The sequence below is a fragment of the Cydia fagiglandana genome, chromosome 20 (genome assembly GCF_963556715.1).
Source record: "Cydia fagiglandana chromosome 20, ilCydFagi1.1, whole genome shotgun sequence".
In the NCBI taxonomy this organism is placed as follows: domain Eukaryota; kingdom Metazoa; phylum Arthropoda; class Insecta; order Lepidoptera; family Tortricidae; genus Cydia; species Cydia fagiglandana.
This window is the reverse complement of record NC_085951.1, coordinates 7,569,227-7,585,826: the sequence shown is the minus strand read 5'-3', so window position 1 is coordinate 7,585,826 and position 16,600 is coordinate 7,569,227. Positions and strand designations below refer to the sequence as shown.

Here is a 16,600-nt window from a genome sequence, read left to right as displayed (position 1 = left end):
GCTAGTGCAAGTAGCCCTTAAGGGCTTACGGATAGTATAGTATTCCCATTTGAAATGCCACAAAATAAAATCATCATCATCATAATCTCAGCTATAAGATGTCCACTGCTGAACATAGGCCTCCCCCTTTTTTGGGGGGTGAATGCCATAATCGCCACGCTTGGCAGGCGGGTTGGCGATCGCAGTTGAGTACACCGAATTTGAGGGACGCTGCTGCCCGTCCACCGGTGGTCTTGGACGTGGTTTAAGGACATACCCGGGTACTGGACGTAGTTTAAGGACATATCCGGGCCACAAAATAAAATATTTTTATAAAATTATTCAATTTGTTTTTAATAGTATCCTACCGATTCCTCAGATCAAAATTTCACGTATTTTGTGATTGACTGCACTCACCTCGTGCTAGTCGGAAGGGCCCTGGGCCCAATGTTTTTCAGCATGTTGACACCTCGTCCGTTATGCCCAATATCTGAAATAAATAAAAAACATTTCTATAAAATAGCAGTTTAAAAAAAAAGTAGTCTAAAGTTACATACATATTTCTCTCAAGGAACAAAATTTAAATAAAAGTCGAAAAAATCAAACAAGGGTCTCTATAGAAAATATTTTACGCAATTTGATGTATATTAACCACAGCTATGATGCTGTAGGTGTAAGGAGAACAACGCAATCATTTTAAATGCAGTAAATTGCCTGTCAAACGATGGTGGTAAGAGCATCATTTTAAATCACATCGTCCCTTTCTTGGTAGCATCCTAGCATCCGACAGAGACCGCAAATTATGATAGGCTCGACAATATTTTACACCTGCATGACAGGGGAAAAAAATATAATTCCCAGATATCTTTGGTTATTTTTATTCAATTTTCCATTACATTTTCTGTGGAAAAGTTGGGACACTCATCTCTTCTGGTAGAATCCACAATGCTCGTAAGCCTAAGTAGGGATAACCAAATATTTCTGGGAGTCTTATGAACACATGGAACGCATGAATGTACAGAAATAAAAATAAAACGCCCGCTTACGCTTAGTGACAAGAACAAGCATTCATAAGTGATTTAAATAGGTACAGTGACGTCCATGTCACTTCTGAAGTTATCGATAAGGACAAAGAGCCAAATATGTAAGGTAGTGTATACTACCTTAATTATATGGGCAATAAGGTCGTGTATACATAATTTTGTCACTTTGTCCGTAGTCCGTATCGATATTTTCAGACATGACTGTACGTAGGTATAGTGTAAATCTTTTGAACTGAGCTAGTTTACTCAAAGAGTCTCAAGAATACAATTCCATTGAGTGGTAAACCACAAATTAGGACCTTGTAGTAAAAGCAGATTATAACCGCCTTGAAATGTTAGTATATATTAACGACTCTATTTCTTTAAACAATAGACTACAAGAATACACTAACTAAATAATGGCTAACATAACTTTTTTTGCATTTTGCACCAGACTACTCTGTTTACAAAAGATTGTATATGATATTATCTTTTTAGACCATTTTAACCCCATTCAACAAGGATTAAGGTTTAAAATTCAATATACATGCAATGTACTTCTAACTTATTTTGTAAGTAAACTGGTTGGCGCCTACGAGAACAAAAGCAGATCATAGGATTGTAATAAAACAATGCCATTGTCATAATTATATAACAAACTTAATACAAGTTCCTAAAAAATAAATTAACTAAAACTAAAGCTAACAAAAAAATAAAAATCCCAAAACCTACCTTCTAAGCCTAGGCCCCTCGGCAAGGTGCCCATCGCGCAGGCAGCATTCCCGCGCTGTATAGCGATAGCAATCCTTTGCGCGAGAAAGCTGCCCGCGCGAGAGTCCCCTGTTGCCTCCCTTAACCGCTTACCAAGCTCCTTAAGGAGCCCACGCGCTCCTCTACCCCACGGTCCAAGTGTCTCGACGCCAAAAGCTACGAACTCGTAGTTGGCGCCGAGACAGCTGTATTTATGGGCCTTCGCTCACTCTCGGGCGTCCGCCGCTGCCCCGGCATTTCTGCTCGTTGCTTGGATGTAGGACGCTGCCAACGTGTCGGCGCAGGTAGCGTCCCACACCAGCGCGCGGCCCATGCTCCATGGGATTAACGACATCCCGTCCGGGCGCTTGCCATCGTCCCGCGCGATCCGGGGCTCCAGAGCTGCGGGAACGCCGGCACTGACAAGAGCCCTTCTGAGGATGTCGTTGAGGGCAGCGTGGCTAGACAGGCGGCCGGCGCCCGAGGAGCAGGAAAGGCCGTGATGCCATTGTTAGTCAGGTAAGTGAACAAGCTCAGTTCAAAAAAAAAAAATTATACACACTACGGTACGGTACGTACGGTGGGTACTCACGTTTTGAAACATAACAACGTACTTTACATTCATAAAGTAGGCATGATATCCTCCGTTATTTCATCAACAAGTAATCATGCAAATATATCACGCAACAGCGATTATAAATTTGCATAATAATTAGTCGATTGATTAATCGCGCCTAATATCCGCACAAACGCCGCCTAATGGATTTAGAGACTCGAAATTATACCGCTCTTACAAGTTTTAAGGTGGACATATATCACGGGGCGTGAAAGAAATTATGCAGTAGAAATTAGATAATTTATTTACTATCAAATAACTTACGGTTGTAGTTTATTTTATTAGCAAATGACTATGGCAAACTAAACTAAAGCTCTATCTTAGCTCATAGGCATCAAATAGAGGCAGGCGGAGACGCGGACTTATCCTATAACTTTACATACTTACTACTTGTTTAAAACGCCTTACTAATGGCTCATTTACTCAAGTGGTCTGCCCCGTGTAAATCACAGATAAACGTCTCTTTTACTATGCAAATAAACGCATAACAGAAAGAGAAAGTACCCTTATCTTAATCAGCTTACATTGATGTTAATAATTAACAAGGAAATCACTAAAGTGATTAGATTAATTCGCAGGTTTTGTGATTTCTGCTTCGATACTTGGCTTAAAGCGGGATTTACATTACGAAATTAGTGTCATGCATGTTGTTATCAGTTCCACGGAAGTAGTTTCGATGTATGCGAAAGTAATTTCGTGAAATAATTAGTGTCGTGAAATTCATAGTATCGCAGTGACCATGCCCCATCAGCATCGCTAGGTACATGTCCGCACAATACAGGCACTTTCGCGACACTAGTTTTTCACGTCGTATTTACCCTACCTACGAAATTAGTTGCATGACAGTAATTTCACCAAAAAATCACGATGGGCATGAAATTCATTTGCTTTCATGAAATAAATACACTTGTGTCTGCTACTACTAAAATACATAATTATTTATTTTTGAACATAGTTCATGACGAATGTGTCCGGAATCAGTAGGAAAACAAATACAGTTCCTGAGTGTGCAGTTATCGAATAGTCATTTACAGTACAATGCAATGACAATGGACCCTGTTTAAGTATATAGAATTTATACACAGCGTGGCCCAAATTCATTACTCACGAATGCATTAAAGATGACTCACACCAGACCGGGCCGGGCCCGGGCCGGAACTTCCGGCGCTTCGTTTTCTATGGAAAACATTGTGATCACCGGTCATCTGGGCCCGATTCGGATTTTAAAATAGACATCTATTAGACATCACCAAGATACGATAACGATATTTTTAAGATCTAACCTGTCAAATTTGACATTTGCGCCATTCTGGAGATACTCTTGAACGATTTCCACAGGATATGACTTAGAGATCCAATTCACATCTAATAGATATCTTACTCTATCTAACGTAAAAGTGACATTGGTTGCCCGAATTGCGCTGCAAAAGAGAACTAGTTGATATCTAAACTATAACGTATCTAGTACGTATCGTCTCTTGTGAATATCTTGAAGTTCGAATACGGAAGTCTGTCATAGAAAAGTAAGCGCCGGAAGCCCCGGCCCGGTCTAACGTCAAACGTGAGGCATCCATTACACCGAGCCTAAACAATGAACGCAAATTACAATAATTCGAGTGAAAATTAGAAATTTAAAGCAATCTACATGTAAATAACCTGTCGTTCGTGATCTGTATCACCGTCTGTCTTGTTGCGTCAGAAATTACATCAGGCCCAATAGTGACCCAAGCTTATCTCTTCATGAAAGTCAATTTAGTAGATTAACGACTTTTAGTAGCCATTTAGCCCGTAAATGATAACTTCGTTATCTTGAGAATCAAAAGCGTGTCATATCTTTAAAATCTACATTGGAATTTAAAACGTATTACAAAGGTGTAGAGACGTTTTAGTTTTGTTGTTGTACCGAAGAAAGGAGGAAAACCAAAAAATTCATACAGTTATCTATTATGTGGAGTTTCCTCATCCCGAAAATGCGGTAACTAAGTAGGCAAGTAGGTAAAAAGATACCTTCGGCCCTTTGAAATATACTCTAGGGCCATGAAGAAGAATATAAGTGCTAGCGTTTATATATGCATGTATAGTACCTACTATTATAATACTACACATGTACGGCTACTGCTTAGAGCTATATTTGCAATCCACTATAAATGCCAATTCTGTATGACAGGTATTTAGAACGTCGCTGTGCCAAATAAACCAATCTCGTTGATAGGTATATGAGATAACTTTCAAGCAACACGCTATCAGTATTTGTCCCATGTATTAACAAAAAAATTTATATCTCGTCACATAGCATTATACTTTAAACACCTAATGCATGTACAGTGTGGAAAGATTAGTCGGGCCCTGGAGGGAAACTAGTAACTACCTTAAATCCTTAAGCTGGCTCATTTTACATAGGAGACATTCATTTATTTTTAAAAAGAAACAAAACTGCATTTAAAGATTTTTCTTTAAATGCAGCTCTCTATCTGTTGTCGTAGGGTACAATAATTTTAGGCATTACTCCTTTATTACGAGTATTATACTGTTATTAGGTAATTGCCCAGTTTTAGAAAACACGGCAAGACGGATTTTTTCAAAAAGTTCCTGGCAAATGTTCCTATCCAATAATCGATATTATTATAAACAACGATTTACAAATAATCGATCGTGTGTACTAGCGACCCGCCCCGGCTTCGCACGGGTTACACAAAACCTTAACAAATTATACACCTAAACCTTCCTCAAGAATCACTTCTATTGAATAGTGAAAACCGCATGAAAATCTGTTCAGTAGCTTTGAGTTTATCGCGAACATACATACACACAAACAGATACGATTAAATAGCAGTGGCGCTGTGTGCGTGCACGTTGATGGGCTCTTAATTACAAATGATATTAGAATACAAATCATATCAGAACAACAATTTGAAGTAAATGTATTAATATTGACCAATCGAAATGCAATTTTCGCGATCGAAATGTGCAGTCACGTACACTAATGAGCTAAGCTTGCGTTGAAGCTTCATATTTAGCTTTAACGCAATCGGTCGAGGTCACATTGGCTAAACTAATTCCTTAAAAAATTCATGATAATGTCAATATTTCTAACAGACTATACGTACTTACGATACTAAGTTTGACTACAGATTTAAAATATTTGCAATATGGAATAGTGAAAATCATAACCTTTGCAACGGGTGGTATTCCACCTGTCCAATTTCTTTGTTTAATGTGTATTTTGTCTCACAATTTTCTTAATGAGAGAGTGAGACGCAATGACATTGGACCAAGATATTGGACAGATGGAATACCACCCTTTACATGTATCTTGAACGTTAGAAGTTACAACAAATGCCTTATATTGGTACATTTTTTTTGCTAATAAAATACATCCGAGAACATCTAAAATTATAATTATAAATGAAGTTAAAGCACCCAGTATTATAAAGGTCAATAGATTAGTTTAATCTTATTAGTTTTATGTCGCCAAGCTTATTAAAATATGTCAAGGTTTCATTATTAAACAAGTATAAGTATAAAAAAAAGCAATCTAGTGCCAGCCACAAGCAATTATATATTCATTATGGTCGTAAATATCAGCATTTGATAAATTACAAAACACAATAAATGTATTAAGCCAAGGATACACTAGGGGACAAATCTGCCATGCTAAGCCAACACATTTGGTCATTGAAGCATTGACTGAATTTTTATGAATTGTATCTACTTCAAACAGGATTGTCAATAACATACTACATGGTGTGTCTGACCATAGGGCTTTAAATCCAGGGCTTGATTTTACTCGCTAAACTGAGCTACTTTTACTATGGGACCAACCCTAAAATCGGGGAAATTTTTTTGGCTTTTCCATAGAAAACGTCGACAACGGATCAGCAAAACTGTACGAAAAAATTAAAAAAGAATCGGGATTTCGGGGTTGGTGCCATAGTAAAAGTAGCTCAGTTTAGCGAGTAGAATCGAGCCCTGGATTTAAAACCCCATGGTCAGACACACACTGTATAAAACTCTACAGCTTGACAAATAATTTTCAATTTTTAATTACACTATTCTACATAACTTGATCTTGCAAATATCTAATATTTTAAAAACTAAGTAGCTACCTGATTATTTTATACATGAAAAAAAAAACCATTATTGTCACGTGAAGCTGATTAGAACTCCCTAGCAACGCCATGTGAAAATAACTAGAAATCCACACTTTCTTCCTTAAACACTAAAGTAGTATAATAAAGAAGTCGTTACTGCAACATTTCACAAAATGGCGCCACTAAAAATTTACGCACTTCACACAATAACCTATTCAGACGCTTCAAATCTAGAAACCCGTTTTACCTCGAACTAAACCTATTGTGTCTATGTTACGGCCACTTGAAGTTTGTGGCTATTTTACCGTCTTAGAAGAAAAAGGCATTATAGTCTCATGGAAATATTGGAAATCTAAGACACGTAATACCTTCTTAGGAAACGGACATGTAATGTTGAATGAAAGTGCTGGAAAATGTTTTGTTTATCACATACTCTCACGTGAGACCAGTAAATTTTGCTAAGTAATGTTAGCATACTGAATAGATTTAAGTGCGTAGGGGAGACTTAGCTGGGTTAAAACAATGGTAAAGCAAAACAATATCCAAAACAATTTGAATAAGAATAAGAAAAATAAGCTTAGCTCACGAGATAACCGCCATGTGGGATGTTGACTCGACGATCATTGTTCCTATAGTCGTGTCAGCGAACGGTCTCATAGCGAAGAGTCTCGACCAACACCTAGAGAGACTCTCGCTAGGTGGTTGGATCAAGGGTCAGATGCAGAAGGCGGTAATTTTGGACACGGCGCGTATAGTACGTCGATTCCTCACTCTGCGGCCCTGACCACCGGCAGCTTGGGCCCTGCCCCGCTGCCGGCGGCACCCTAGGTTAGGTTTTTTATAATGTGTTTATAATTTTTTTTTATTGTTTTGTAAGTGTTTTTATATTTTACTTTTATATTCATATTATAATTAACCTAGCTTAAGAAGAAAAATAAATAAAGAAAAATAATAAGAAATGTTTATTAGCACAAATAATAACTAATAACATAAAATAAAATAACACAAAACTAAAATTCAATTACATAAATATTTGTGCCAAAAGGTCCTCACTCAGCTTCTTGTCACGTTGTGTATCCTAGGATACACAACGTGACGCTGATTTTCAGTGAGGCCTGGTAAAAGACTAAAGCTAAAACTAAAACTATATGGTGGCGACCTGCAAAGTGCAAACAAACAGTGTTTTTTGGCTTTAGAAAAAAGGTAAACAATTTTGACATGTCCTTTGACTACCTACCATTCTTTGCTCGCAGCTTCATATCAGCAAGTTTCCCTGCCTATATAGGTATACTTAAGTATGTATATGTATACGGGATAAATAATAAGCGCAGATTATTGCATTTTACTATCATTAGTGTATACATCTATACGATTAACATGAATAACTACATAATTAGAACTGTAATCAACGCATTGCTAAACTCCATACCGGACGAATTGCTCATTTATTACTTCATACGTTATTTTGGTAAATTAAATTGCCTTCATAGTCTTCATAGACAAAATCATATCTAAGGTTTTCTGGGTTAGTTACGCTTGGCCTGCTTTTTGTATTGAAATTTGCACATAGTCCTAATATGCGTACAATTTAAGAACACTTCAGGTATTATTAAGCTGAGGTTTGTAAATATCTTGCGTACCTACAAATAATATAAAGAATTGTATCTCATTCTCTGAATTCACTGGTACTTTCATTCAAGTTTAACCTAACCATTGCGTTATATGTTTTGATGAAAAATGTAAAGATGCTACCAGTCGGTACTATTTGTCCCGTCACGTTGGATTAGCTAGGTACCAGTGGCGGAGCGCCCATAGAACTCTACTCCCATCGGCTTGTCTGATGTTCAGGCTTTTGGGCCATTTTCTTTAAACTTATGAAGAAAAGGAAGGGTAACTCAGCTACCGCTTGCTTACGAACAACCTAGGCACGCCGCCACTGCTAGGTACACAAATTTTATGATCAAATATAGTACTGGGTGGGGCTTGTAACACGAGCAAATAATTAAAACATAGATTGTACTCCTTGAATGAATAAACCTTTGTTCAACAAGTTTTAAAAATTATTAAGTATTTAGAGTCCCTGTTTCTCATACAAAATAATCTTCAATGGACGCCATCGCCACGCCATATCATTGTGATTGACGTTGCTTGTCACGCCTTAAACATAACAAAATTTGCAATACATTGCGTCTTAGAATAAACTTTAAAGTGTATTAAAAATCAAACCACAAGTTATTTTTAAAAGTTGCTGAACAAATGTTGGTCAGTATGAGGAATACAGCCTACAGTTTAATTTTTTGCTCGCATTACAGGCCACACCCGTATAATATCTTAAGATAATATTAATCTTGACGCAAACAAAATAATCTGAACTATAGTTAAATTATCTCCACAAATTGAATTGCAGGTAAATTACCACACATATACACCCCTCGCTGTCGCTACTCTATAAAGATCAACCCTAAGTTCAAATAATATTGACAAACTAACTAAAGCCATTTTATAGTAATTAATAGAATACTTTGTAAATACACAACACAACATCAGTAATGTAACGTTATGGCGACCATATTCACTTTTCAATTTTCTTGCAAGACTCTGTCCGTCTGGTAGCGAAAGCGTTAGAAAACTGTCACATTTCGAGGTGTAAATGTGGCAGTGAGTCAGCCAAAGTAGTTTAATGTTTTTGGGCTGATTTAAGTTCATTTTCGGTTCTTGTACTTACACTTACACTTTTACAGCTAATTCCCCCCCGTTTTCTTTCTGTCACCTTGGCATTAGTCCAGCATCTGAGTATAGGCCGCCCCACACATCATAGGTACGAAAGGATAAAAAACAGGAGCATATTCTAAGCATACCAGTTCACATGAAACCTTTCTCCATATCCTTCTTCCTTCTTCCTCGCGTTATCCCGGCATTTTTCCACGGGAGATCATGGGAGCCTGGACACTGCTTGACGACTAATCCCAAGAATAGATGTAGGGACTAGTTTTTACGAAAGCGACTGCCATCTGGCCTTCCAATCCAGAGCGGAAACTAGGCATTATTGGGATTAGTCCAATTTCCTCACGATGATTTCCTTCACCGAAAAGCAACTGCTAAATATCAAAAACTCATTAGTACGAGCCTGGGTTTGAATCCGCGACCTACGGATAACCTTTCTCCTACCATATATGCGCAGCAAAAATGCAGAAGTTCCTCTTACAACGAGTCACATCACAAAACCAATAAACCAGCTCATGTTTCAAGCTCCTATCTTTCAAAATCATATCAGTGAATAACGAACTTATTTGTACCAAAAATAAAGTTCATATTTCAGAAAATCCAAAGGCAGATTTACTACCTATTACCATCGATCATTGCTAGGTAAATTGACTAACGGCCCAACGGACTCCTTTGTTTTACTATGTTCGTGACAGGTGTCCAGTCTGTTTGCTCATTTCGGAGTTCGATGAACGAACGCATGTACAAACAGTAATACAAAGAACCATTGGTAGTCCTTATTACGTTGACATAAGGTTCACGAATGGTCTGTTAATTGACGAGGATGGTATGAATGTACGTGGTCATTAAACTAACGCAATCATGTGATGTTATGGAAGAGATTGTAAATAAAGGCTGCGGTCTTTAAAGGTACATTTCAACAATACGATTCATATACTTTTTTGACAATTTTTTTAACAAAATGCATATTTAATCTTGCGTTAACCAATTTTCTAAAGTTATATATTAAAGGCGCAGGCTGCGAGAATACTGAGTCTTGTTGTCACTCTGTGCCCAGCAGTAGAAACTTAAGCTTCGATTAAAGATGATGTTACAAGGCATCGATTCAATCTGGAATCTTATTACTTCTTATTACAGACACAAAAGTTCTAAAACTTTACAACATCAATCACGTCACGTTCCGTGACTGATGTCTACTACTGAAATATTACTGAGATAGGTCCATGGTCGCCCCGTTACCAAATCATCTCAATCTGATAAGCGCAGAATTCAATCTCACGCGGTAACGGACGCACCGCTATTTTACTCGTACTATCCTGATGCAAGGATACTGTTACTATTTACCCCACTTCCCTTAATTATCTCACCTTAATTTTGTAGATGTAGATTATAAATTCTGAAGAGTAGGAAGGGGATACGTTACGTTAGAAAAAAATCCTGTCAACATTTGTATACATATAAATAGTCGGCAACGCAGAGTTGCAATCTTCTACACTTTTTATTAGACGAATTATTGTAAGTATATTCTGGTTTGCCAGTTAAATAACCTTTGTGTTTTTTGTCTGTTCAGACGCATCAATGCATCCAATATTTATGTATAGTTATTATTACTAGCTATATTCAACCGAATTAGAAACCTCTTCCTTTATTATTTTCAAATCGATTAACGTTATCATGGCCTGTTTTAGTTCTAAATATTATCTTTTGAAATTAGGCATAGCTAGTGTCATTCTTAAGGCCCCAGTACACAATGGACCATCGCCGGCCACTCCAAGGGACGCAGCCTTGCGGTAGAATGAGATAGCAATATCACTTGCTTCCTCTAACGCATAAATGCGTCCCTTGGAGTGGCCGGCGATGGCCCATTGTGTACTGGGGCCTTTAGAAGAAACCCTCATCTGAACTTACTTAAATTCAAGAACCACCCGTATACCATTGAGTCCACCGCACTGTATCTCAGAAATCTCGCCAAAAGAATTAGGTATCACAAGTAAACCAGGGCCGCTAAAACAGGCTTTCACTGCACGACGACATATAGGTATAGTTCGAGGTGGCTTGTCCACTCGTCCAGCAAGCCGAGTGCTGGAGTGAAACGTTAATGTTCTTTATGTGACAATGTGAGTAATTGGACAGCTGACATGGAAAAGGACGGGCTGTCAACTTTGTTTGTTTTAGCTGGTTTAGTAATTGATTATAGAGTTAGACCAAGAACAGTCTGCAGCGATTCTGATAGCTATTTTAATTATTACAACACCAAGGTTGTATATTTTTATATTCAGGTAGGTACTGAAAATCACAATATCTTTAAATTTGAATAACATGCATTTATTCGTTCATTAAAAGAACCCTATGAAATTGTTTGAATAATGACACAGACCGACATGACGTCATAAGTTAAGAATGAACCCTGACCCTGACAGTCAGACAGGACCCACTAATTTCGCATTACTTAGGTACTTACACATAACTTTTTAAGAGCATGGCTCTTGTCGGTGGAATATGCGCCAGTTTTCGCGGTCCTCGGCCAGGCTCGTCATACATTATTACAAATTCTGGTAAGTACATTTGAGTTATTTATCCATCAAGATGCAGTTAAACGTCCAATGAGACGACAGTTACCCCGAACGGGGGCCCGTTACCATAAAATGGCTCAGACCCGGCTGTAGTGAATTCGCCTCAATCTGCCATGAATGTTGGCCACTGCAGTCGAACGGGTTTTAACTTTAATACCATTACTGTGCGCACATTACACTCTCGTGTGTCGATTTATAATCTGTAATAATAAAACTGTAACGGATGCCTATGGTTAAATGTAAATTTTTATTACGTAGAAAGTGTGTAAAATAAGAGCACCTATCTAGTAAAAGATATTTTATTATTGGCATCTTCAACATTCTACTTAGAGCTAATGTATATTTTACCAAGCCTACTTAGATATTTGAGATTACGGAGTGTACAGTCAGCAATATTGTTAGCTTGGCACCATTGCATACGAACTTCTATGCAGGGGGGGTACCTTTTCTCCAGAAGTGTGTTCTAAGTCGGAGTTAACTTGGCTTTTTTTTTCCATGGGCTCAAATAAGATGGAACGACTGTTTGAAAATTGCAAGCTCTACTGTGAAACCTCTGTCATCCCTGGCTGTGGCTATGTAACATTAGAATTTCTTACTTAAGTACCTTGATTTTCTACCGGTTCTTTCACCTTTCATATGATTCGTGCGTGGTGGTCAAAATTATGGGTTTTTTAAACCTCGTTTGTACTGTAGGATAAAGCATAAAAAAACGTACTCGAAAAAAATGCCAAAACATGAATCAAAAATCGGTCAGGAACCTTACACAGCCGAGAGACTAAAGACGTAACTTGCGATTATATCGATCAATCATCGTTAAACAATAATATAGTTGTAATAGGTACATTGTAGGCACAATGTAACAAAAATAACGTGCGAATCTTCTTAACAATCTCGTTCTAATTCTTACTATCTGATAATTGTTGTATAATGCGAACTAAACTTATGAAACCTACAAAATAACCAATCCATTTAAATATAGTAGCAATTACTTTTGATCTATAGACGTCTCGTTAGATTCACAATGGCATTATGCAAGAAAGATTGATGCGTGTATAATATGTAATATAAAGTTAGATTACGGGCAGTGTAGTACACAGACGACGTTTTTAGGGTTCTGTACCTCAAAAGGAAACAACGCAACCCTTACAGGATCACTCGTGCGTCTGTCCCCCTTTATATCCGTAACTACTGGCTCTTTTTTTTTAACCTATTAGAAATGTGCAGCGTGAGTCGGACTTACATTGTTAAAAATTAGGTGATGTACGGAACCCTTACAACGCGAGTCCGACTCGCTCGTGACCGGTTTTTATTTACTTTGTGTATGTGTAGCATGCGATGTAACGTGTCATGAATGCTATCAAATTCATCACCGCCTGTTCTTATACTTGAGTGTTTAGATCGTTGACATAATAATGACATGCAGCCATGATTAAGATTTAACGATTTTGCGTGAATTTTATGAGCAAAATATAATCATGAATGTCACTTTCAAATCTTCTTTAGAAATTCGTAAATTGAGTTATCTCAGCAAAAACGAAGAGAGAGAGTAGGTATATGTATAATACATACGGCTCAGCCCGTATTTTATGACTACTTTTTGTCTTAATTATTATAGTAGGTATGTTTAGAAGGGCAACATATTAACAAGTTAGTCGCAAAATTATGTTACAAGTATATGTATTATACTTATTAAACCTAACATAGAACCAATATACCTCGATATATTGTGTGGTTCAATTTAAAAAATAATGTTTCATCTATGTTATAATAGTTCAGGTATTCAAGAATAAAACAAAACACTCCGGTATTCATAAATAGAGACAATAGAAACGCATAAAGTATTGGAAATTGTTTAAGGATGAAGTCAATACACGTTAAACATTTCTGTATCCAGTTTTCTCCGTATAACATCTTTCTCTACGATTACTTAAATTACAAAACACCTGAGACGAATAGCGAACTATTATGTCCGATTTCGTATTAGAACCGGCTCAGCGTCACCGATTTGCATTTAGACACATTTTTACCATTTTAAAACATATAGCACCCGTCAACGTTGCTTTGAAATTTGCACTTTAAGTTAAAGGATATAAGGTTGTTTTGCAAATGGAAAGTCAGTTAGATACGAGCTTGGGAGGTAATCTATTGATTTTCGAATTCTAAGTGGATGAGTAAAAGTATGTTATAATCAATATTTCACCGATATTATAATTTTAAGTGAAAGTGACATGTGACGATGTATTTTGAGACTTGGTAGATATTGGTAGACGGTACGCCACAGGAAATCGTAGCAGATAGTGGAGACACCTTGACAAATTAGTGGATGTTAGAGATCTAATGGCGGTAGTTACAAGTATACTCCATTAAGGAAGCTTGTATCTTGCATAATTAGTTCAAGAAGAAATTGACACTATATTAACTTAATTCATTCATAAAACACAGATAGATACCTATAGCCGATTTCTAAGATAAAGTTCGCCATACATTAAATTTACTATGGCGTTCTTGATCTTAGAAAAATCTTTACACTTTGTTTGTAATATTTCTTTCTTCGGTGTCTACAAGATTTAGTACCTACCTGCCGATTAGTTACTTGAAAAAAGAATCGCTATATTATATGTATATAAATACATAAAAATTAATATAATATGTAGTAATAATGATATACATTTATATATAATGAATATTACCTACATTTATGAATCTGTATATTTTCGGCTCATTTAGGAATGAGACAATATCACATGAACGAGACAACCCCAAGGGTAGGTAGGATATATTTTTTTATCAAATGCGAATAATATGCAAAAGGGTGTCATTATGTTATTAAAGCATTTCCATATGAACTTAATATTGTTATAATGTTTGAGGAGCAGTGATAATGAACTTGGCAACGGTTCTTAATCGGCAATACCGCTCGTTTATATCTCAATCTCATTCACTTGGTCAATGCCCAATGCAACTTTCACATTTTATGAAAAACCAACAAATGTGTTAATAATCAGTGGCTTCTTAGCCGATTCTTAACCTCGTGGCATTAGGTAGAAATCAAAGCTTTTTATTGGTGGCACTTAATTGTCCACATACATAATGCAGATAAATAGAGGAAAAGGTGATTAAAATGTTGCGACATCATTTTGGTCACTTGTTTGTGGTGGTCATTTCGATAATTTGAGGTTGATGTGGTATTCCCGAAATGATAAGGGCAGGAAATGTGATTACATAAATAATCAGTATGTTTTACAACTAAATATAAACAACAAATTATTTATCAGCATTTTACATTATTTCAATGCTGATTGTCATTAAGCTATGACGTCTTGTAGTTGTAGTAAGATAATTTTATAAAGGCAACATACCTCTCTTCTTACAATATACTCTTACAAATAACAAGAAAAGATGCATTCAATAACAGTTTGGAAATTGGCGAGACGACCAAACTACAACACTAACATTAACCACATATACGTGTACTCAGAGGTGCCCTACATCGGTGAATACAACCTAGTCAGACTGCCGCTATCTTCAACCAATCTGATCGACCATGTGGATTATTGGGGCGAAGGCAAAATCGAGTCCGAAGCGGGTGTCAGCGGCTTCGCTAACTGCTACAACGTGAACCATCAGTATCAGCTCGTCAGCAATGGACCGGACAAAGACAGGAAAATACCTAATCGCATTCCTGTCATCAGCTACACCAACTGTAACACTGCTAGCTATATTAAAGATAACAGCGTAAAACTTGTCACTCTAATGGGTGCTCCCATAAACAAAAGTTGCGCTAAGGACATTGCAAGAATGGTTAATTTTGAAACTGGCAGCGTCGTAGTATTTGGATTTAAAGATACGCAAGCAGACATTAAAAATCTTAATGAAGAACTACCAATGAAAGGGCTTTTTCATTGTGATGGTTACCAACTCCCAGAAAAACTACAAGGCTTGACGCTGTTCGGAGACAACAGCCACAGAGCATACACTAATATAACTGAAATGGGCGAAGAATTACGAAAAAGAGTTGTAGCAGGTAATTACGATAGCGCAGTGAATCTCAGTTTAACTTTGGATGGAAGTGGTAATGGATCTGCTATATCAGACGTTGTACGTAAATTATTAGAGAAAGGAGTTAAAAACACAATGGAGTTTGCTTATAAGCTTTGGAACAGTTCTAACGAAATAATTACTAAGTGCTTTCCTGTAGCCTTCAAATTGATCTTTAAAGGTAGTTTCGTTAAAATAATGGGAAAGAAGAACTTTAAAGCAGTCAAATTAAATGCTAATCCAGACAAGACTGCCGTAAAGAATACATTTGCGTGGTGCGACGACAAGGATAATACCAGCACTGCAGTTCGTTGGGAATTATATCCGATTTGGGAACACGACAAAGTTTTCTTCAAAATCAAGAGCACAGAGGAAAACTTATTTCTTAAGATAGACGATAATGAAGAAAACGGGAACAGAAAAATTTGGGGTTCAGAAGATTCCAATGATCTGCAATACCAATGGGCGCTGGAACCTGTTAGGGTTGATGATGATTTGCTATTTCACATCGTTGACCGTAAATTTAACTATAAGTGGAAAGCGGATATAAGTCCAGAGTCTTATCTTTATGGTAGGGCAGACGACAAAGATTTGGACGATTTCAAATGGTTCATAGGTCCATGGCAACAGGAAGAAAGTATTATTTAATAAAGTAAATGTGTTGTAAAACTAAATACATATATTTATGTGCGAAGTGCAAAACCAATTGGATTTACCTAATCTGTTATGATTGTAAAATTATTAAAAATATAGACGTGCTGTACTTATCATTTTGTGCTGTATTTACAGTGTCTATTTCTATTTTTA

At 37.0% G+C, this 16,600-nt stretch overlaps 2 protein-coding genes across 2 annotated transcripts in view; one reads left to right on the top strand and one right to left on the bottom strand.

Annotated features, from left to right (window-relative positions):
• Positions 1-16,600, bottom strand: part of LOC134674823 (uncharacterized) — a 55,020-nt gene that overhangs the window by 14,565 nt on the left and 23,855 nt on the right. Inside the window, exon 2 of the mRNA XM_063532973.1 lies at positions 397-469. The gene's annotated coding sequence lies outside the window, so the exon portion shown is untranslated. The remainder of the gene's footprint in view (positions 1-396; positions 470-16,600) is intronic.
• On the top strand, positions 15,135-16,449 carry LOC134674789 (low molecular mass lipoprotein 4-like). The gene has a single exon (XM_063532921.1). The coding sequence runs from the start codon at positions 15,155-15,157 to the stop codon at positions 16,439-16,441; it is 1,287 nt and encodes a 428-aa protein (XP_063388991.1). The 5' UTR covers positions 15,135-15,154; the 3' UTR covers positions 16,442-16,449.